Source organism: Sander lucioperca, chromosome 11 (genome assembly GCF_008315115.2).
Source record: "Sander lucioperca isolate FBNREF2018 chromosome 11, SLUC_FBN_1.2, whole genome shotgun sequence".
Classification (NCBI taxonomy): domain Eukaryota; kingdom Metazoa; phylum Chordata; class Actinopteri; order Perciformes; family Percidae; genus Sander; species Sander lucioperca.
In genome coordinates, this window is record NC_050183.1 from 35,589,663 (window position 1) to 35,613,125 (window position 23,463).

General features: G+C 43.3%; 1 protein-coding gene across 1 annotated transcript in view; it reads left to right on the top strand.

Moving 5' to 3' along the window:
* The first annotated feature begins 8,864 nt into the window (after nucleotides 1–8,864).
* The window catches only part of LOC116063238 (leucine-rich repeat-containing protein 52-like), a 21,519-nt gene continuing 6,920 nt past the window's right edge, over nucleotides 8,865–23,463 (top strand). Inside the window, exon 1 of the mRNA XM_031318106.2 lies at nucleotides 8,865–10,178. Within this exon, the coding sequence (XP_031173966.1) occupies nucleotides 9,530–10,178 (649 nt within the window). The 5' untranslated portion in view covers nucleotides 8,865–9,529. The remainder of the gene's footprint in view (nucleotides 10,179–23,463) is intronic.

Consider the following 23,463-nt stretch of genomic DNA (forward strand, 5'->3'; position numbering starts at 1 on the left):
AGATTTGCGTTAGTCTGCAGATTCTGTTGCAGGGAAGTGAAATGTCACCTGATGGATTTCTAAGGTTCTGCTTTGGAGGTCAACAGGCTGCTTAGATTTGATGTCTGGCAGGCGTGTGTATTGCTCTTCTCATGTGTACGTGCCTTGAGATGGAAATCTGATGATGGATGACTTTTGAGTGACAGAAACTGAACCTGATGGCTTGGGACGAACAAAACCAGTCCGTCCCCAGACAAGACGCATAAATGGCACACACCACAGCAGGAACTCTGAGACACACACAAGATGGGGTTCGCCTTTAATCATCAACATGACAAAGTAGAAGAGTTTAGTCCAGTTTGTTTCAGTGAGTTTGCCCTATAGCATAATTCCCTGGCTTCCACTGGACAGATACACACCCTCCCTCTGCCAACAGAGGACATGGCACACTTAGACTGATGCCAACCACAGAGCATTTTCCCTCCTATCCGGCAGGGGTCAGTATCGTATCAGAGGGTAGATTGGAGAAGCCTTTAGGCCCCCTGCACACTTGCTGCATGGCGTGAGTGTGCCGTTTCTGTTGCGTGTCAGTTGCGTGGCAGCTGCTTGGCGTTTTCTATGTCTTTGCACACCAGAAACATGTCTGACGCGGCGCTACTGCTGCTAGCCTTGTCTGTACACATGTATGTTTCCCATAAACATAAATATATACTGATTTGATTACAGCAAAGACATCGGCAGTATTGACGGCAAAATAGGTTACAGAATATTTCATTCTATATTAAAAGGTGCAATATTTGAAAATCAATAATTATTTATTATAATTAAAATTACATTTATATCTGCATTTATGTCAAAACCTAGAGACTTTCAAACATCAAAATGTCATTTATTAAATGTATTTGTGTCAAAATGACATATAAACATCTTTTCATATTCTATTTTGCCTGGAAACGCTTCCAACACGCTTGCGTGTCGTGTGAAAAATAGGCGCCGGTCCTATTTCTAGCATGCACGCGTTTTTGGCATTGACATGCGTGTCACGCAGGCAGTGTGCAACCTCTAACCTGTTAACATGGGAGCCAAAATAAAAACGGACACGCCACACAGCTGACACGCTCATGCCACGCAGGCAGTGTGCAGGGGGCTTTACTCTGTCTTGTTGCTCCTCTGCTCCCTTTACTTGCCAGTGCAGTCACCACTCATGTCTTTTCACTATGGGCTGATTTCTTCATTACCAGCTCACAGTGTCAGTGACAGACTACTGTAGTCCAAAAGACATGAACTTTCCCCACTATCATTTTCTAGCAAATGGTTCCTCTCCTCCCATCACAAGCTGGAGGTGACATGAGCAGGAGACAGAGTGTAGAGTGCCGCAGCCTCATCAAAGCCCGGGGTTGAGTTTGGGCATGGTGATGGGGGCACAAGGCCATGAGTCAGAGGGAGTGAGTGGCATCCTGTTACCGGAGCTGTCTGTCATGAGCAAGACAGCACAGTGATGTGCTCAGGGCATGTACAGTGTGTTTGACCTTTGTGTCTGACATTTTATCACACAGACATACTGTAACACTAACGCATAAAGTAGTTTCTGTCTTGAGCTCCATTCCACATTCATGAACTTGTGCTCTTGACGACAGCAATACATAAGTTATGGGCTCTGAAAAAGGAGTGAAAAAGATCTGTCATCTGTAGTTGCTGTAATCCTGTAAAAACGCAGCCTGCTTGGAAAGAACCAGTGAAATGCCTCCTTGCCCCCCGCTGCACGTACCGCGTTACTTGCATCCGTCCACCCTGCTAAACAGGCAAAGAAAAGAAAGACGGAAGCTGGAAAAGCGGCGACTAAAAAGGTTGCAGAAACAGCTAGGCGGAGCCCCGAGGGCAGGGGGAGGGGTTAGATGGAGCCTCGGGGAGATGCTACTTTCAAATCTTGCTAGCTTTTCAACATTACCAACCTTGTCTTTTACTCCACTAACGTGCAAATTAGCTCTGCTGATACAGCAGAACCAACAGTCATCCTCGCCTAGTGCTTTTTAAAAAAATTGTTCTTGTCCTACTAACTAAATTTCACTAAGTCCGATTTAGCTTATTTCTCTGTGCCATAGATTCTTTTTTTGTTGTCCAAAACTAGCAACAGTCTAAGAGTGTACAGCCTACTCTGTGAGGCTGTACTCTGGCGCAGCGGCAGTGGCGGCGCCAGAGATGTTCTTTTGCTGGTGCTTTAGGGTTTGCTGGACGATTCATTGAGGGTGCTCTGAAATTTTGAGTTTCCCTTGACACAAATAGGCTAACGTTCCACACACTCGCGCAGATCCCCCCCCACCTCCGCCGCGGTTTACTAAGCGAGCGAGCGAACGAGAGAGATGGCTTTAAAGTTGCCGATACAACAGCACCATAGAACTCTGATTAGCCCACCAAACATATTTCAAATACCAGCCAACAAGCCGGGTTCAAACAATCATTACTGCAGCTCTCATACAGTGGCTCAGAAGATTATTGCAGCAGGCCAAATACACCACCCATAGCCAAGCACAAACATAAACACACACGCGTATGTATCCTCACACAGTTTTCACACTTGCACGTATGGTCAAAATAATGTAGTCATATCTGTAGTGACTTAATCTAAATAAGCCACTGAGGGCGAACACGTTTTCTGGGCTAAAAATAAACCGATGTCCAGTGCGCTGTATAACTTTAGATTCGGTGATCCATTTATTCACATTTCTGTAAAACACATGTTCACTGTAATGCTCTTCTACGAGACAGAGATAAGAGTAAAGTTCTTGCATGGACCCCTATCATCTGACTCACCCACTGTGGCCTGGCTGTGCGATCCCCTGGTCTAATGTCATGTACAGCAGGGTGACATTAAGCATCCTCAGCAGCAATCACAGCCGTGGTCAGATCACCTTCCTCCCGCCGCTTTTCTTTGTCCCGGTTGGTGACAAGTTCACCATATCTTTCAGTCTCATTTACAGATTTTGATAAAATCTCCACACCTTGACGTTTAGGGAGTAAGAAACTATCCATTGCTAGCGTTAGACTCACTTCTCTAATCCTAACCGCTCCAAATATTGAGCTCTTCTTCTTCTTTGTGAATACGTTACTGTGGAAGTAGGGTCAAAAGTTCAATGTGTGCTGCACCCTTTGGCCGAATACGATCACCTGTGTTTTTTAGCCTAAAAATAATCGGTTTGTTTTTATTAATGTATTTATTCATTTTTCAAATATAAATTATACTATTTACACATTAACGATTTTTTGTTTATTTATAAATCAACCACAGCAATTTCTTGGGGGTGCTAAGGGGGTGCTATGGCAATCCTAGGGGTAGCTACAGCACCCCCTAGCCCCTCCCTGGCACCGCCTCTGCGCAGCAGTGCATTGAGATAAAGTTGGCATGCTAATTTGCTTATGATGACAAAGCTAACCTGCTGATGTTTAAGCAGTTATAATGTTGACCATGTTCACCATCTTAATGCTGATTTCTAATTAGCACAAAACACAAAGTACAGCTAAATTACCATTACCATCTCTAGAGGCGTGCCACAGTATGGCAAAATACACATCAGTGGGCCACACTGTTGCACTATACTAGTGGACTTGTTTCTTCATTACAATGAATAGGGGCACTGTAGTTTATTTTGACATACATCGTCCTGCTGCCGTAAATACTCTCTAGAGCTCCAAATGTGTATTCATCCACATCAAAAAATAGTCCCCAAAAATGTACTATTTATTCCTGTTTGAGTAATGTTTACTAAAAGCGTTTACTACAGTGTCCAGTACAGATGTTTTAGGAAACCATTAAGCCTTCTTCAGAAATTCAAATATATGTTTTCCATTTTTAAAGAGGTACGTCTTCAGTAGGAATGAGTTGGATTAAAGCTCATAAAAGTCATAAAATATTAAGAGATGAACACATTTTCTTTTTATTGATCCCCAGTGGGGAAATTACAATTCACATCACTACACACAGGCCTGAAATACACACACATGCTCAGAACCTATTCATGCACAAATAGAGAGATGTTAATAGTAAATATTATATAATAGAGTAAATGGGCTGACAGTGCTGGACCAGCGTACTGGTTGGGGGGGGTACGGTGCCTTGCTCAAGAACACCTTGGCAATGCCCAGGAGGTGAACTGGCATCTCTCCAGCTACCAATCCACACTCCGTACTTTGGTTCATACTTGGACCAGCGACCCTCCGGTTCTCAACCCAACTCCCGCCCGGATAGCTCAGTTGGTAGAGCGGGCGCCCATATATAGAGGTTTACTCCTCGATGCAGCGGGCCTGGGTTCAACTCCGACCTGCGGCCCTTTGCTGCATGTCGTTCCCCCTCTCTCTCCCCTTTCATTTCTTCAACTGTCCTGTCAATAAAGGCCTAAAAATGCCCAAAACATAATCTTTAAAAAGATAATTCCATGTTATGTGGAGTTATGTTTAAAGTAAATTCCAAATGCACAGCACTTCACAAAAGAAACATTATCCTATTTTCAACCAATTTCAGATCAGTTTTCTTTATAGCAATACTGTAGCATTATAGGCAATAAATAAAACGTCCAATTCACACACACAAACACACACACACACACACACACACACACACACACCATTGAGTATAGAGGCAGTCAGGGTGACTGATAGAGGATCGTACTCTTGGTTCAATTACATTAGAATGATGGAGTTTACGTGCTGAGAAAAAAGAGCCTCGGACTTAGTGGATAGATAGCGGAGCCAGATGGGAGAAGAGTTACGACTATACTGAGCCACAGGGAGAGAAACGGAAAGAGAAGTTATAGCTACACATGGAAGAAGAAGAGAAAGGGACAGAGAAAAAACTCTACTTGTCATTATTTAGTCCAGGGATGTCTTTGAAGAGAAGCTAAACGATGCAATGTGATGGGTGTGAAGCGAAGGTGAGTGACACCTCTGATGGCACAGGAGGTGGCCCTCCCCTCAGGTTGGGGATCAGGCCGGCTGTCTGGCGGTTGACAGCCGACACTGCGTGCACCCTTATTAAAAAATAAAGATGTGGCCCACTCTCACATGCACACACACTCATGAGAACACTGTCACAAAGGCAGGGAACACAAGACAAGTATAACACAGGCTACCCATGTACTGCACATACAACACAAGACCTCTAATGCAAAAAATAACGTAATGTATAGGCTATTCGTGACACACACAACGGTATAAAGTCACACACGTGTGCACATGGATATACACACGCATCTCTGGAAGCTGACACCGTTTAGAGCAGTCAGGGAGGAAAGTTACATTAATGATTCTGATCGCCAGGCTTTGCCGTGGCAGTTATCCGTGAATACGATCCAGCAGGGCCATTTAGACAGCAAACCCATGACAGAGAGAGCAGACAGGCCAACAGAAAGCGACACTGATCAAAATAAGCTCATTTTCCTCCAGGCTGCTCTGTACTCCGTAGAGCTTTTCTTCAATAATGATGCATCAAACTGAAGATAGATGTCCATGCCTGACCACAGCAGCTCTGAAATTATATGAAAAGCTGTACAAAGGGCTGTCAGTGTAAAAGCAGTAATGTTCTCACAGTTTTATGTAAGGATGGTAGGCTAATGCCTGTCTGTCGGTCCGTCTACTGAAATATCTCAACCACTATTACGTGGGTTGCCATGACATTTGGTACAGCCCTTCATGTCCCCCTTAGGATGATTTGTATTAACTTTTGTGATCCAGGGGATCTTTTCGTCTAGCACCACCATCAGATCACCTGGAAAACTAATGACATTCCCATCAGCTGTACTTTGTGTTTCAAGGTAATAGTTACAAAATGTTGGCATGCTAACATGCTACACTAAGATGGTGAACACGGTAAACATTACACCTGCTAAACATCAGCATGTAATTGTGAGCATGTTAGCATGCTGATGACATTAGCATTCAGCTCAAAGCACCACTGTGCCATGGCTGTAGACTCTTAGTGTTGTTAAAAAAGGTTTTAAGGTTTCATATTATTAGCTTACACTGTGGTTACTTGTCCTATAGTCTACATCCACGACGTTCCACTTCCTGGATTGTTCCGGAAATTCCGCCGGATGTCCCTCTTTTCGGCCGGATGTCCGTTACCTTAAAGCTCCATTGTGTCATTTTTTTGAGTTGATTCTTAGCAAAAAACCCTTTGTTCTTTCACAAATATGTGCTCATTCATGTGTAATTACTCCCACCAACTAATCAAAGTATTCTCCTACGCGTCTCTGCCATTCAGAATCAATCAGAATACATACGAGCGAGTCACTCGAATGACGGCTGCCATGTTGCGCCTCCATCTTTAAAATATTATATATTAGCCAAAGAGATTAGCCAAAGAGGGCCATACCTCCGCCTTTCGCGCTTATAAACTCAGTGGCACCGTGGCGAATGCCAGGCAGGGGGGAAAAGATAACGGAGTCGCCAAGGAAGTTAAAAAGAGAATTAAAACGACAACGCGACAGGCAAAGCAACAAGACCAAAGTTAATATTGGAGTGGCTTTTCCAAGATGGAAAGAGCTCATAAGGAGCAAGGATTTTAAAAGGGACACCGAAGTTGCCTGCTTTCTTCTCGACAGGTAATTCTGCCTATTTGTGTAAATTCAAAGTTTTATAGTTGCTTGGCTAACTATAGCATGGTCGTGCATAACGCTAGAACGACGTCTAGAATACTTTTCCTCGCGTCAATGATGAAAAAGGATTATCTACCTTGTAACATAAACGTAATCATATGTGTCGTAATTTCCCTGGCAGACAACTCACGTAATGGAGTTGTAACACAGACTAGCTACAGCTAGAACAGCTGCGTGTAAACGATGGAGATACTAAGAGCTAATTTAAGTTTCATTGACATGATTGTTCATACTGCTCAGAGAAATATATAAAAACACAAACCTCCGTTGCTTCTCTCCTACACTGTAAACATTGCCTTACAATCTCGTACAATATACAGAATAACGATAGCACTGATACTTTACCAACGCTTGCATATGTTTGGGAACCTGATAGCTGATGTTAGCAATGAAATGGTACCAAAATAACGTAAAACTATTATTACACTGGAAGGAACACTCACGGACGAAGTCGTGCTTCTTGGAATAATACGGCCACCGTAGGAGTTAAAATGCGCTCGGAATGGGAGGGGCTAGAAAGTAATATTCAGTTGGTTGTCATATACAATTTCATGCTAGATGGGAGAAATTCTTACACAATGTAGCTTTAAGCTTTCTTTGTGTTGGAATTTTAAACTCTGGTCGATTTATGAGGACTAACTGCTCCTCAGATCTCTGCAGGGTAAATTGAGACAACTAGCTAGACTATCTGTCCAAGCTGAGTTTTCTGTTGCACGACTAAAACAACTTTTGAACGTACACGTTCCACCAAAACAAGTTCCTTCCCGAGAATATTTTGCAGTCACCCGGATCGTTGGTCTGATTGGTTGAAGGACTATCCAATTGCGTACAGAGTCATTTGAACTATGCCCGTTGATCACGCCTCTTGTGCAGTAGAAAATACAGAGCAGACTCCCCAGTCTTAAAAGATTGAGCTTGGTCTGGTGATAGCCAGACTAACTTAGAGTATTGAGCCCTGGTTGGAAACCACTAGGCCACTTCAAAGGAATAGTTTGACATTTTGGGAAATACTCTCTTATTGGCTTTCTTGCCAAGAGGTGAAAGATTAATATCACTCTCATATCTGCACAGTAAATATTTAGCTGGATCCAGCAGCCGATGAGCTTAGCTAAGCAAAAAGACTGGAAACAGGTAAACCATTAGCCAAGAAATCCTCACATAACCCCGTAAAGCAGCATTTTGTCATTTAGTTTACTTCAATTTTTGTACCAATTAAATACATGAGATATAACGTGGTAATTAGTTAGTTTAGATGTGCTGGTCTTTATGCTAAGATAAGATAAAGGAAGCGAAGAAATGTATCGCCCAATATGTCAAGCTTTTCCTATAAATCTGAATTTCATAACATCTGGGAAAAAATGGTTGGCACTGAAAGATGAATGACCTCTATGGAGACACCCTTAAAGAAAGCAGGCTTGAAATGCACCTATATTGCCTCCAAAAAGAGTACCTGGTGATAAATGATCAGTAATTATGCTCAGAGGGAATATTTTAATCTCTTTACTAATTACTTTATACCTAATCATTCATGATTTCTTTCCTATTTCTGACCATCATAGGAACATAAGGGCATGGCAAATCTATGGCAACTATCACACCACTTGGCATTAAGATATAATACGTCTTAATTTCATCTGTCATCTTAATCCGAAGTGCTGTAACTGCTACTGTTCCACTGAATGACACTAATAAATGTTGGCAGCATAGCGGCTGTCAACGTCAGCGTCCAATGTTCAGACAAGAAAAGGTGATGCACAATAATGTGGACTGCTGTATGTGTCACTTCTGAAATTAAAATTTGAGTATGCAACAAAAAAACAACTGAGTACACACAATCCAATTTGAATGCATTATGTTGTCAACAAGCCACTGGGGGACAGAGTGAGGAGAAATTAGCCACTGGACCACATGAGATAAGGCCTGGTAAATCTGTGTGTGGCTAAGAGGGTGCTTTCATACACACACACACACACACACACAGAAAGAAAGAGAGAGAGAGAGAGAGAGAGAGAGAGAGAGAGAGAGTCCTCTCATTACTTTGAGTTTCTGCACTCTGGACGTCTGATTTTCTCAGAAACACCTGGTGACGTCACCATTGCAATCGCACCATTGCCAACTCACACGCAACAAAAATAGCCTACTTGTAGTGTGTGTGTGTGTGTGTGTGTGTGTGTGTGTGCAGAGCTGCAGTGTGCGCGCATGGAGAGGCAGAGAGCAGAGAGAGAGGGAGCGCAGAGGGAAAGAGTCTCACCACAGCGCAGCGGAGAGCCATACAGAGCGGTGTGAGCGCAGTGGAAGGACGCGCTTTCCATCGCGCTCCTGAGAAAACCCCGACTTGTCTGCTGGATAGCGTTGTACGACAGACAGACCCACACACACTCGGACAAACAACAGTCAAGGACACATGTGAGCGCGGCGCGTTTCCGCGGGGAGTCTACATCCAGGATTCAGGAATTGTGCGCAGGTCACGGCATTTGTTTAGAAACTAAATAAACAATGCACTCTGCTGGCGACAACTAATTCACAAAGATGAGTCACCGAGGGGGTGATCGACAGCATCCAGTGGTTCTGGGGTCTTCTCATGCGGGACAAAGTCCGGTAAGCTGGGCGATTCTCACCCACAGAGCGATAAGCGTTTCTCGGTCACCTTCTGAAATGATGTCTTGTGGCGACGTTCGTTGCGCGCCAGAGTGCGTGTGAGTGACTGACCGATAGTCTTTCTGAAAGAGAAAGAGAGGCTGGATACAAACAGCAGCCAGGCTTGTAGGCAGCGACAGCCAGACACTCAGAGCAGCCATCTCGCCTCTGTCACAGCTCCTCAGACCCATGCAGGATGCCCGGAAAGCGCCGGGGAGTCCTGGTCCAGCTCAACCCGAGTTCATGACGCTCTGGGCGGCCTCGTCATGCGTCTCTTGCCCGAGCCCAGCGCCCAGTCCCTCCGGCTCCTCTTCCTCTTTATCTTCGTGATGGGGGTGACCCCTTCCCCGGCTCTAACAGCCGGCTGCCCCGACAGATGCGTGTGCGACGACCAGCTGGTGGTCCAGTGCGCCGGGCAGGAGCTCACCATGTTCCCCAATGACCTGCCCCTGGCTACACGGCAGCTCATCATCTCCAACAACCGCATTGGGGAACTTCCGGCGCTTCAGCTCAACTACCTGTCCGATCTGGTCTATCTGGACTGCAGCAACAACTCTCTGACCGAGATCTCCGAGTCCACCTTCGGGAATTTGCGGAAACTCGCCTACCTGGACCTGTCGTTCAACACCCTGCTGCAGATCGAGGACCGGACTTTCGGGCCCCTGGCGTCTCTGGTGATGCTTCGGCTGACGGATAACCCGAGTCTGGGGGAGATCCACCCGGATGCCTTCTCGGAGAACATGGCTCTGCAGGTGTTGGATGTGAGCCGGAACAACCTGACGGCCCTCAACATCAGCAGCCTGATCGCCCTGCCTTCTCTCCGGTCGTTGGGGCTCAGCGGCAACCCCTGGAGCTGCGACTGTGACACGGAAGACCTCTGCCTCTGGGTGCAGATCGAGGGCTTTAAGTTCCAAGGTGAGGATGGAAAGAGTCTGAAAGAAGTCAGTACATAGTTGTCAATCTCTAAACATACACACATAACATTCACAGTGATCTAAACTGTAAAAAAAACAATATCATATGCGAGCGAAACATATCCTGCCGACATCGATCCTTTACCAAAATGTGGCCTGTAAGCCCAATGCCACGTCACTGTTCAGGTGGCAGCAGTCTGATCTCTAGCAGGTGGTCTCTTGTTAGTTTGGATCTGGAAGAGGGATCCTCATTCTGGCCAGAAAACAAACTGTTTCTCTGCTAAGAATACGAGTCAAAGACACTCCAAGGTCTCATCATTTGTTATTGTCACATCAGCTCATTTAGATAATTTGATTGTGGGCGCCTGGTCAATTTAGTCCCTGATGGTGGGCCACTTAATTCACTCTTTATCTCCCTTTGTTCTGTGGATGTGTACGCACACACAGACACACACACACACACACACACACACACACACACACACACACACACACACATGCAAACACACTCCAGAGCTAATGGTTTGACCTCAGAGTCAGAGCAATCTGAAGACTTCGTTGCAATCCCTTCAAACTGCCCTTCACATCTTAGTAATGTCTCAAGTTTACTCCAACAAATCAGCGGACTTGTGTTACGCTTACTTGGAAAGCAACAGCCACCTACGTTATCTGTCCATCCTTACACAGCGGCGGATTGAATTAGAGTGACCCAAGAAATCACATCAGCAGGTGAGCCCGGTCATGTCTTTGAAACAATGTGGCCTTGCTTATTGTAGCGGTCAGAACATCCTATAGTGATCTTACTGTAATGCATTGCCTTGTTTTCTGGTCCTGGAGGCAGAGATAATGCTGAAGATAGATAGATTTTTATTGATCCCAAAAAAATGGGAAATTCCAGCAAAAGGATGATTGTGTCATTTTGTACCAGTTTTCTTCTTTCTGGCTAGCCTCTCCTATCTGCACACACACACACACACACACACACACACACACACACACACACACACACCATTGAGCATAGAGGCAGTCAGGGTGACTGATAGTTGTTCTGGCATGTGGTCCCACCGCCGTATGCTTTGGCCCTTCAGTCCTGGTGGTTATTGATGGTGCTCAAAAAAAGCTGGACTGCCATGCTCCTATTAAGGACAGCATGTACATGTTTAGTTTGTGTGTGTGTGTGTGTGTGTGTGTGTGTGTGTATGTGTGTGCGCGCAAGTGACTCACTCCTGTTAAGTGTGTGTGTGAGTCAGTGTGTGATGCAGGTCAGGGGAGACCCTGAGGCCGGGGTCTGTGGGAAGAGACAAGGAGCTTGAGAGGAAGGCCACTTGAAGACAGCAGCTCGCTGAAGTTGTTATCCACCATCACTTTCACACCGAGTGAAGCACGCTCAAGAACTGGCACTCACACACACTTACTGTGCACACTCTGCTCTGCTATTCATCCCACCAAAAGCCCAGTCCTTACACAAACACATTTCTGCAAAAACAAATCTGAACAAATATTCTGACAGAAGGGCTTTTGAATTGTAAGTGACACAACACACCCACAGCTGAGCTATTGTTTGCCTTGTCCTGGTTTGAATCCCAGCTAGTATAACTATGAAATCCCAGCTGGCTTTACCATCACAATATCTTTTAAAAGTTATAAATGTGACCAGAGGAGTTTGGACTGTAATCTGTCAGGAATGCACATCACTGTAACACACACACCGTCTTTCAGACTTACAAATCACGTATCGATATGGCACTCATAAACAACTCCAATTACCAGTTTAACAGAGTAAATGGGGTAAAGTGAGCGTGTGTGTGTGTGTGTGTGTGTGTGTGTGTGTGTGTGTATTTGTGTTTGTAGTGAGAGAGAGAACATGCAGTGTGTTCCTGTGGTCATGAATGCCCTCCAATCTGACTGCAGGGCTGTGAGTCTACTGTACAGAGATTCCAGCTGTCGTTAGCTATCAGTTTGAAAATGAATCAGGTGCATGCAAGTGTGTGTGTGTGTGTGTGTGTGTTTTTGCAATGTCTTTACACAGTAACTCATTCACGACCCATTAATATTGCTGGTGATTGTCTATGTTTTAATAAGCACATTGCTTACTTCTGGAAAAAAAATCTACTGATTTGTTTGAGTTCCAGTTTGAATGTCGTTACATTTCCGTGTGTTTGCTGGTGCTTAGGATCACTCCGTTTCTCTTTGTCTGGCGTGTGAGAAAGGTTGACATGGCTTGACTCAGGCAGCCTTCAAAGTCAAAGTGTGGTTTCAGTAAAGCAGCGAGGTTAGCAGGTGCATTTAAGTTGTGTCTGTTCAAAAGAAATAAAGACAACAAAAAGAAAGAAAGAAAGAAAGTGAGAAAGCAATAGAAAGACAGAGTGAACATGAGAAAGTGCAGAAACATCAAAGACAGAATATTTTAAATGGCATTCAGTAAGTTCTGTCTGAGCTGGTGGAGGTCAGTGCTTCTCGGTGCACTGGTTGGATATTTTTTTTATTCCTAGACTGTCCCAAATGGATCTTCAAGTTCAATATGTTAGTAAGAAATGTCATTGTGAAACAGTAAAGTTATAAAAAGATTGTTATGTCCCCTGACTTTACTCTGGCCTCTTTCTGGAAGAGCGCTTCCTCTCCGTGTGTTTTAGGTCGGCATTTATAAGCTGTTGGTTCATTGATGTTTTGGTCAACCTTTTATGTTACTCCCTGAGTTCCCCTAGACATAAACTAAAGGTCGTAACAAAGACAATGAAAATTAAATGTCCCATATTGTAAAAAGCCGTCAGGCTGCAACTTTATTAGTTCTCTCACCAGTCTCACAGCGCTGTTTTCTGCCTCAGCAGCAGGCAGCTGTTGTCAGGGGAAACACTCTTAAAATCCACGGAACACTACCGTCTCAGCACCTAAATAGCAGACAGAAGCACAGTTAGACACTAGCAGGTGAACATAGTGGAACATTTAGCAGCTAAAGAGCCAGATAATGCCCTCAGGAGTTGTTGGAGAACAAAAACAGAGCTAAAAGAGAGTGAATATTATACTTGCATTTGCCAGGTGGCCAGAAACATGACTCCAAATGAATGATAACGTTGCTTAGTGCCTGCTGGACACTTTGTATCATATGCAATAGTTGTATGCAATAGCTAACATGTTACATATCAAATTTACAAGGCCATAATATGTCAAACGTGGGAGATTTGTAGCTTGTTTGCGTTGAGTTCTGCACCCAAATGGCAACAGTAATAACAATAATGCAGCTTTACTTATTAAAGGAATGAATAAAAAGGAAAATTATATATTTTTAATATTTGTCAGTACTGGTTGTCTGTGTTTTGGCACATCTTGTCAAGATTTGACCAAATCCCTCAACATATGAAATAATTTTGCTTTTTAGCATGTTGCAGTTTGTTCAGATGCAGATGATTTGGCTTCTTTAGATTTTGGTCAATTGTCTCATGTCGTTTTGAATACTCTCATGTGACGGACTGGCCATCTGGAATTTGGGCAAATGCTGAAAAATTACTAAAAAAACTACTGAAAAATTGTCTTTGGTTAATTTTGATAAGTTATTTTATGCATGCAGCCACAAATATTCAAGATTGTACTGCGGCAAAGTGCGTGGAAAGATACACTCAGAAGGCAGAATTACTAATTTCCAAGCTAGGTTATTGATAAAAATAGGGCTGGTGTGTTGCAAATGCCAGGGTTGTTTTTTGATCCCAGTCCATCACTGCATGTGAATGATTCTAATTGTCAGCGCTCCTTGTGGATAAATTGCTACTGGTTGGCATTCAGCCTCATATGCCATGTTTAAGATTATTTTTTTGGGCATTTTTGGCCTTTATTTTGACAGGACAGCTGAAGACATGAAAGGGGAGAGAGAGGGGGAATGACATGCAGCAAAGGGCTGAAGGTCGGGAGTTGAATCCCGGTCCGCTGCGTCGAGGAGTAAACCTCTATATATGGGCGCCCGCGCTACCAACTGAGCTATCCGGGCGCCCCATGTGCCATGTTTAATGTGATGATGGTATTTTAGAGTTAAAGTTTAACATTATTTTCTCTACTCCGTATCTGTCCTCCAAACACTCTGACCTTTCGGCACTGAACACCTTATTATTCGCTATCATCAATTCTCCTTACTCAGGGAATATATCTACATTTCCTCTCTTGTCATAATAAAATTTCAGCCTGTCGAACGACCCACCGTACTGACTGTAGGTCGATTTTGACAAGGGCCTCAGCTAAATACACAGAATGTAAGTGGCTTCTCCTGGGCTGGCAGAGTTGGTGGTGTTATGGCTCCAGTGTTTGAGGAAAGTAGTTTCTGGCTGCTCGTCGGTGCCCTGGACAGCTCACAAACCCGAGGCAAAGAGCCAAGGAGAGGGCCACGCACGGGGCAAGAGTTAAATATTCATACAAAGAGCGAGAGAAACAGAGGTCCACGGCTTCAGAGGCAGGAAGAATGAGAGGTTATTGCACCAATCGAACTTGATTTATCCTTAATGAAAGTGAATCTTAGATCATTTGAGAGATGAGATGAGACGAGGGACCGACTGACATGGCGTGACAAAAAGAATAGAGGACAAAAAGATGAGATAAGACAGAAAGGGCTGGAGAATTGGACAAACAGATTAAGATGGACTTTGCAACAGAGAGATACAGAGTGGGAGAAGATAAAAAAAAGGCAGAGTACAAAGGAGTTACCAATCGTCTGTGCCCCAGATCTGTCACACAAATCCATTAAAACACTCCTTATGACAATGTGGCATTGATTCAATTTAATACAGGTAGACGATGCATTATTTATCAGCTGGAGCGATTCAGACCCATCTGGTGCGCAGGAGCATATCAAATTCAACTGGCCCACTTGTGTAGCGTTGCCTGTATATGTTTTTATGTCTCTGTGCATTTCGTGGTGTAAGCTTAAAAAAACGACGAAAGATTGATGTGATGTTTGTGTGGGCGTGTTTGTGATGTGATCACCTGAGGCACAGAGGAGAGTTAGCTCAGGTGTGTGTGTGTGTGTGTGTGTGTGTGTGTGTGTGTGTGTTTGCGTCCAACCATTATGCGAGCGAGAATAAAATTGGAAAAGAGAGTGTGAAGATGACAGAGCAAAACGGAAGAGAGAAATGGAAGGACGTAGAAAAAGAAGAGGGAAATGGAGTGATAAAGGCTGCTGATAAACATGCCCGAGTGGGAATGAAAAGTGGGAGGTGATAAAGAGAGGAAGACTGATAAGGAGAGTGATAGAGGGAAGAGGAGAGAGAGAGAGAGAGAGAGAGAGAGAGCTGTTGCTATCTGACCTTCACTCTCTCTCTGCACTCATCCTCCGCCAGAGGAAGATGGGATCATTTGGAGAAATGATGGAAAGGAGGATGGTGGTAATCTGACTAATGCCATATTTGAGAGGAGCAGAATCAGAAGGCGTGTGTTATACAGCCCTAGTGGATGTGACGGAGAAAAGGTCAGCTATTCTTAGTCTTAGCCAAACCCTGTATGATGCGTTTAGCTGGCTAAACGGCGAGGTACTTGAGCTTCGCTGTTAGAGGAGGGGCCTAAAAAGTCTTACATCACAGGCTTCCAGTAAAAGCAGTCGTCTTTAGAATGTGGTTGAGTTTATAAGATGTCCATTTCATACAGTATAACCATTGTTTCAACAATTCATTGTAATGTCTATATTTCTTAAGTAAATATTGAGTGCGTAGAAAAAGCAGATCCTGTGAAAGAGAAGGTTGAGTTCCGCACGCTGCGGCACTGAGTATATTACTCAATTCTCAAACACAATAACCACATCAGCTATTATAACAAAATATCCTTAAAATAAGACAATCAATATAGATGAAAACCCATAGAATACAAATGCAAATAGTAAAAAAAAGAAATAGAAATATATTTTTTTTGGAAAGGTAAGATAGGCAAAGCAAAATACAGGGAGACAGATCATCGTATAACAAGTCTCATATCCAAACTAAACTAAACTTGAACCTTGAAGAAAAAGTAGTTAGATCTCTGGCCCCCGCAGTCTACTTGTCAAAGTGGGCTTGGGCAAGATACTGAGCCCCTAATTGCTCCTGATGTCTGTGTGTATGTGTGTGTGCATGTGAATGTTCATTGCTCCTGATGAGCAAGGTGGCTGCCATACAAGGTGCCACCTTGTATGGCAGCCTCTGCCACTTGTGTGTGTATGTGTTTGTGACTGGGTGAATGCCGGCTTGTGTTGTAAAGTGCTTTCAGTGGTCACTTAGACTAGAAAAGCACTATACACTGTAAATGCAGTCCATTTACCATTTAACTCACATTCAGATGCTTGGTCAGGACCTCTTTCCTTCACTTTTTAACACACTGAGTACCCCTTAGCGCAGGCTAGTCCGGGTTAATGTTGGAAATTTACACAAAAAAGATTAGGAAGAGATCGTAATTTGGGTTAGAAAAAAAAAACTACGTTTGTTATGTAACTTAAGTTATGTACGTAAGTTAAAATAGGTCAACGTTGACCACACAGGACATGAACAGCGGTCTCCTGGGTAAAAGACCTGAGTGTGTTTGACCCATACATACATCACCCCGACCTCCTCCACATGCTGACTTTTTTTCGCTCTTTATAAACCGAATCACGTGACGTCCCGCTAACACAACAATCACTTCGGGGACAACTGGCCGTTGATTTGAGTTGCGGAGATATGTGAAATCGGCAAACCTGTTTTTTTCTGTTGTCATTTTCAGCCGTAAGTGTAACGTTTAAAGATATAGAGTTAAACACGGAGGTCCGACCTATATTTTATGTACTGTGTTGCTTCGCTAGCGTCTTTGATAAACCAAATTACGAAAAGAGTTACGCTAGTAACGTCTCACCGCCGGTCTGACAGCTAGCTTTGGGTGGTGTCATTTTCTTTAGATGTTGGCCCAACAGGTAAATTAGTTATGTTGGTAAAAGTGGTGACATATGAAAGCATTAAACATGTTTTAGATAAAATGAGATGAGAATATATCCAGTTGTTCTTCACCTGTTCGCTCAGTGTCTTTAAAATGTATGTTGAACGACATGTTTCCTCGGAACGGTGTGAAACGGTGTGCAACGTGCTTTGAGATATGTTTTCTTTCATCTGGTGGGTGTGTCTCTCTCGTTTATTTGCCATGTCACAGGTGATACCCAATCAGCAGAGACGTGGATGTAAACTCGTGGTAATAAAAAGGCAGAGCGCTTGCGCACAACAGGGTGTTCAATGTACCCACTTTTCAGTTTAAAAAAATGTGTTGCTACGTTTTGCGGGGGCTGAATGTGGCCCCGAATTTATTGTAAACAAACATTGTGATTGGGTCTATACTACGTCACCTGACTTCCTCCTCAGAGGATGCCCTGCCCGTGCAAAACGGATTTTAAAGGGGTACCCAGTGCGTTAAAGAAGAGAGGCCAAGAGGTCCTGACCAAGTGGCCGTGAGAATGGGTTGTAGAAATACACCATTCTCGTGAATCTACCAAGAACGTGCACTTACATGTATTTGATTGGCCAATGCAGTTCCTTGCCGTAATGCGGGGGCAGAAGTTGAGCCTGGTTCAACTTTTTTGCTGTTAATGAATTGTTTTGCCGAAGCTATGTGTGTTGGGATCCAAGCTGCGTCGCTGGACTGGCTCCATTCAAATAAATGAGAGGGCTGCGTTTTTCACGCAGACCTAACAGTTGTAACCTCGACTTCCAGACGTCTTCTGACCTGCAAAACAACAAATCTGTACTTACTGGGCTCTCTTGGCAGCAAGCATAAGTTCATAAATGCCCATTATGATCACGTGTATTCATAAATAATACCCCAGATCCTATTTTAAGTAGCCAGCTTCCACAGGAAGGTCAGGGGTCTAGGTCAGCTGCAGAGCGCCTGCACAGTAGCGGTGCTTGACCTCCTTCTGTGTCTATAGCCTCCTCCTCCTCCCCCGCTACATGAGACCACAACCATACTGATTACCATATGCATTGGCATAATTAATCTGCTTATAAATAACTCTGTTCCCAGCTCACAGGACGGGCTCTTTGCCTCCCAGGTTAATACCTCACCACTCTGATCATCATCATCATCATCAGTGTTTAATGTGAACATACTGTGTAGCCTTCATGCATGCACGTGCATGAAACGCATAAATTCAACCAGTTTTTTTCACTACTGCGTAGACTGCAGGCATCTACGGATGCGTTTGCATTCACACTGTAGTCCGGAAAGCCTGAGAAATGATTGTTATTCCGCTACTCGTTGCTCTTTAATGTGTCGAGCGGCAGAGTCGGAGGAAAACAGAGTGAAGTTCATAAAAGAGTCATGGGATGTTTGTCAGCAGCGTCTCGCCCCTACACAATAGCCCCTCCTCCAGGGAGGTGATGAGCCTGCTCTCTGTCAGTGTGTCAGTGCTGAGCTTGGAAACCATCCAGCTGAAGATTTGACACGGAGACCGTATCACACCGCTGCGGTGGCAGCGACTCATAGAGTAACTCATACATGCACACACAAATGTATGCACACACACATAAACACCCACACTTTTGCTCAATGGATTGCGTACTGTGTGTTTTCTCTTTGAGTAGAAAAAACGTTAAGGTCCCCATTCACATTTCTTTGAAAGCTCTGCTTGTGTATAGTGTTTGAGGGCTTGTAACCTCCGAAATTGGTTCCCCTGTATCTGAGAGTGTGTATATTCCTCTGATTACTGCAGTTTATTTCCTTGAGAACTATTTTTGTCCTTATAGCCCCTTGCCTGTGGTGTGTTACAGTGCTGCAGAGCTTTGTGTCCGGTCAGTGGCAAGACCCACATCGTGTCACACTGACACCCCTGACCACCACCCTGGTAATATTACCATAACACAGTGACATCATGCACAGCAAGAACACGATGGGTCTCCGTACGGTGAGGACAGATAAACGACCACCATGCTCTGCGTCCTGTCCTGCTGTGGGAGGACCAGAAAACAGTGACATCCTGTCCAACTCCAGTCTGACAGCAACTAAGAGAAGAAATATGTTGCCAAAGATTAATGTTGTAGAGCAGACTGTCTCATCATAAGAGGGGAGAGTGGACGCCAACTTGTATCCATCTTCTGCTGCAGCATTTTCCAGCCAGCGCCTGTTTAAGGTGGACGAATATGGAAACTGCAGTGCAGCATGCATGGAGAAAAGTGTGAATTCTTCAAGGCTGCAGCGCTGTCCTGAAACTGCTGGAATTACACTGTACAATTTAAGATACACTGCGGCAACAAAGAGGACACACACACTTCTATCTCTGCCTTCCACCCGCTCTCTGAGTTTCTTACTCTAATACATGCATACACACTCTCTAACCTGAACACGTCCTTTAGTTTAGTTCCTGAGGCCCTCGTCTCCTTCTAATTTGGTATCTACAGAGTGATATTATTAGTGCTGCACATGCAGAGACTTAAAGGACGTTTATGAGTGTTTTAATTCTCTGTAGACATACTGAATAGGATAAGGGCCAAGGCAAGTTGAAATAAGGGTACTTTTTTTCCTCAAGTTGGCAAGCAGCACTGGCACAGACACTGTCCAAACTCTCATTCAAGAAGTTTGGGCTCTTTTAAAAACATTTTAAAGATAGATTTTCAAAATGGCATTCTTTTAAATCGAATAACATCTTTGAATAAGTGCCTCATAAGCAGCCACACAAAAACACATATTAGAGGAAGCTTTTCCAGTCCTGTTAGCTGAAACACAGAAAACTGGACTTCTGGTCATTAAAGGGGCTGTACTTGAAATACTAAAAGAAAAAACAGCGGGCCACATGGCTCTCATAGACCGTTCCCCAATATGTGAAATACCTATGTTTTTTCACGGCCACATGCATGCGGCACAGCAATTATGTTATATTATTTTATATTATATTATATTATTAACAGTGGAGCTCAGATTACAACTCACACACAGGGGAGTGTGACTCAAGATGCCATTACTCCACTATATCTTTACATATAGCAAATATTGGTTTGCTGCTCTAATTATTTTCTGAATGCCGAGTACAGCCCCTTTAACTACAGGAATTTTGAATTCTTAAATATTAGACCTTATGTTACAATGCAGGAGTGTTATTATAAATAAAAGTGCTAAGGCCTACATTATTGAAGACAAGATTTAGAGAAAGAAATCAGGGCAGAGAAAAACACTGAAAATGGCTTTTTGCCAGAATGGTGTCTGAGTGGTTTCCCAGCCTGAATAATGAGATGAGTTAGAAAACACTGAGTGACAGAGAAACAGACGATGAAGACTGAACGGAGATTGAATCATCCCGCCTGCCACTTTTCCCTGTGTTCTTCAGTGATGCTCAAATTATTTTCTCTTATCTCTGATCGGGAATTCTCTCTAAAAATGCAGCCGCAAATGTTTGGTGGGAAAGGGGAAAATATATTTGCGATGTGCAATTCAGAGGTCTTTTTCTCCCTTGCGTTTGGTAATTATTATTACTTATACAGTATATTATCTGCCAATACTTGGTTGTAATCTGACATTTGTGTTTGCACACATAATACGTGTTGTTTTGCCTTGTTGTATATCTTTCTGTTTTTCTGTTATGTCTTGTTTTGTGCTAAGTTATGTGTTGTACTTTGTTGTTTTCTGTCTCTGTGACGCTTTATGCTAAGTTTTGTTTTGCTTGTGTTGTTTTTTTGTTTTTTTGTATTTTAAAAAGCCTTTTTTAACATCGAAGGCAGGGGACTACAGATGAAAAATAGCCTTTTGGCTAATTCTGGCTTTTTTAACCCATGGGAAATCATGTGTTTTATTAATTTACGCTGTCCCCTTCCATAAATAAACTAAACTCAAACTCAATACAGCTGCAGAGTTGAAACACTTGAACTGCACTTGGTGCAGCCTAAGTGTACAGTAATAATACAGGGAAGAGAGACTAGGTAACTTTTGAAGAGATAACACAATCACCCTCTGACAAATAATAAGTTGAATTCATTAGTAGTAAAACACACCTTTTCTCAATCCAAAACACTGGTTCAACTGCTCCAGACACTTGGTCTGGTATGACCATTAGCGTATGGTGGCTAATGTTAGCTAATGTTAGCAAACTGAGTCAGTTCGCTGACTTTATGACTCTTTTTTTCCACTTGTGCTACTGTTACAATATCTTATTCCGACAACACACGAATGCAGCATAAGGTTTGCTTTAAGAAGATGTCTGAGTCACTGACTCCTCTTACTGAAATGGCTTCCTATATTCATGTCATATAAAATGTTTTAATGCAGTTTCTAACCAACATCATCCCTGTTGGACAAAGTGCTGCAAAATGTCCCTGAGATAAAGGCGAAGTGAAAAGTGAGTATTGAGAAATTAATCTGGCTTAATATAGGTGATGCACATCAATAACATATTGGCTTAATAGGACTTAATACTAATCAAGAAGATCAGTTTGGGATATCTCAAACTGTGAGTGAAGGCCCAAAAAGGATCTTTCAGAGAAATGTTCTCAAGGACAACAATGACAAGAGGATCCTTTGGGTGAGAGACAGGTTTTACCTAGGCTTAAAAATAGTTTATAACTTCAACTACACCTGACCAATTCTGGTTGAAAGTTGTTTTAGAGATTTGTCCTGGCTTTTATTACGCTTTTCTTTGAGACGAGACCAGACAGCAGTAACACACAGCCAAGCACTGTGTACAAAGTCTGAATTGTTGCAAGGTGCAGGAAACAGTGGCTGAGGAGGGACAGACGAGAACCAAACACCCTGAGGGGCCTGTTTGCTGCGGTGTGTTTGTACAGTCACTGATTGTAACTCACTGCTCCAGCATCCAGCTATATTGTAAGAGGTAATTGACAGCACACACACATAAAATCCACACACCTGTCCTGAGGCAAGCTTGGCAGGGTAATGAGACACAGCAGATCAGCTATGGCCAGCCCAGACCGTCACAGACGGTGACAGATAGTGACCAAGGGACGGAATTGATGGGCCTCAGAGACAGGGGAAGAAAAAGAGAAAAATAAATGGAGCTGTGAGAGAAATGTAAAGAGAGAGGCATAATGAAGCTCATTGCAATTGTTATTTTCCAAGATATAAGGACACATGAAGAAACCGAACACAACAACGTACTTAGCATCTGATACAAATAAAATAAGACAAAACGTACAAAAAAAACAACATAAAGACAACAAAACTGTGGCAGCACATGTTCTCTTCCAATGGTGGAGAACAATCCTTTAAGCGTCAATAAAGCCGCTAATGCAAGTCCAATTTCTTATTTGGAAACACAGCTGGGGAGATTGTGCCAGTGATTCATGCAACCACTCTCCAATACTTTTGATTACTCGTTTCCAAAAAGGAGAAACAAAAGAGACACATTAAACAGAGGAAAGTAACTTGCTTAATTTTTACACTATCACCCACGACTCCCATTTTGGAAGCTTAACTGCTTTATGATAATAGGCTACCTGTGTATAATTTTGCAGTTTGTTGATTTGATTGACCACCACCACATTTTTTTTACATTTTCACAGAGTATTTACCATCATTTCAGATAGAATAACATTTTGTTCAGCTTTTCACTCAAAGACGTGTGCTGACAGTAAGTGGAGACCAGGAGAGGGAGAATGGAAAGTGACAGTTTGGGGAAGCCTCTGAAATCTGCATGTCCTTCCTCCTACTGAGTTAAAAAGATAGTGTGTCTGCTGAGTGTGTTACATAGTGAATAACTGTACAGTAATCTTAGCACATCACTAGTCACCATAACAACTTGCATAATTTTCCCTGCTTAGTCAATAGCCTAATACCACCTGCTATTTTCTGCCTAGAAAGGCAAAGCTGTCAAATAAACACACAAACACATGCATACACACACTTAAACAGCCACCTGGTCCACTTGCTGTAATTCTGTCGACAGTGTGCATAATCCTGACCTGTTGTAACTTCTCAGGCATTCTCGCATTGCCAGACCTTCCTCCACAGCGCTGCGGAGGAGGGTCTGGCTAGTCCACACAGAATTCTGGGATGGGAGAAAAACGTTGACTCTGGTTTATTGGCATTTCTTTAAACCAGTCACAATCGTCTTTGTTTTGGTTGAACGTGTGTACGCTCAAAGGTTGTTTTAATCGTGCAACAGAAAACTCAGATTGGACAGATAGTCTAGCTAGCTGTCTGGATTTACCCTGCAGAGATCTGAGGAGCAGTTAACCATAATCATAAATCGACCAGAGTTTAAAATTACAACACAAAGAAAGCGGAAGGTAACGGACATCCGGCCGAAAAGAGTGACATCCGGCGGAATTTCCGGCATCACCAGATCAATCCCAGAAATGGAACGTCGTGGATATGGA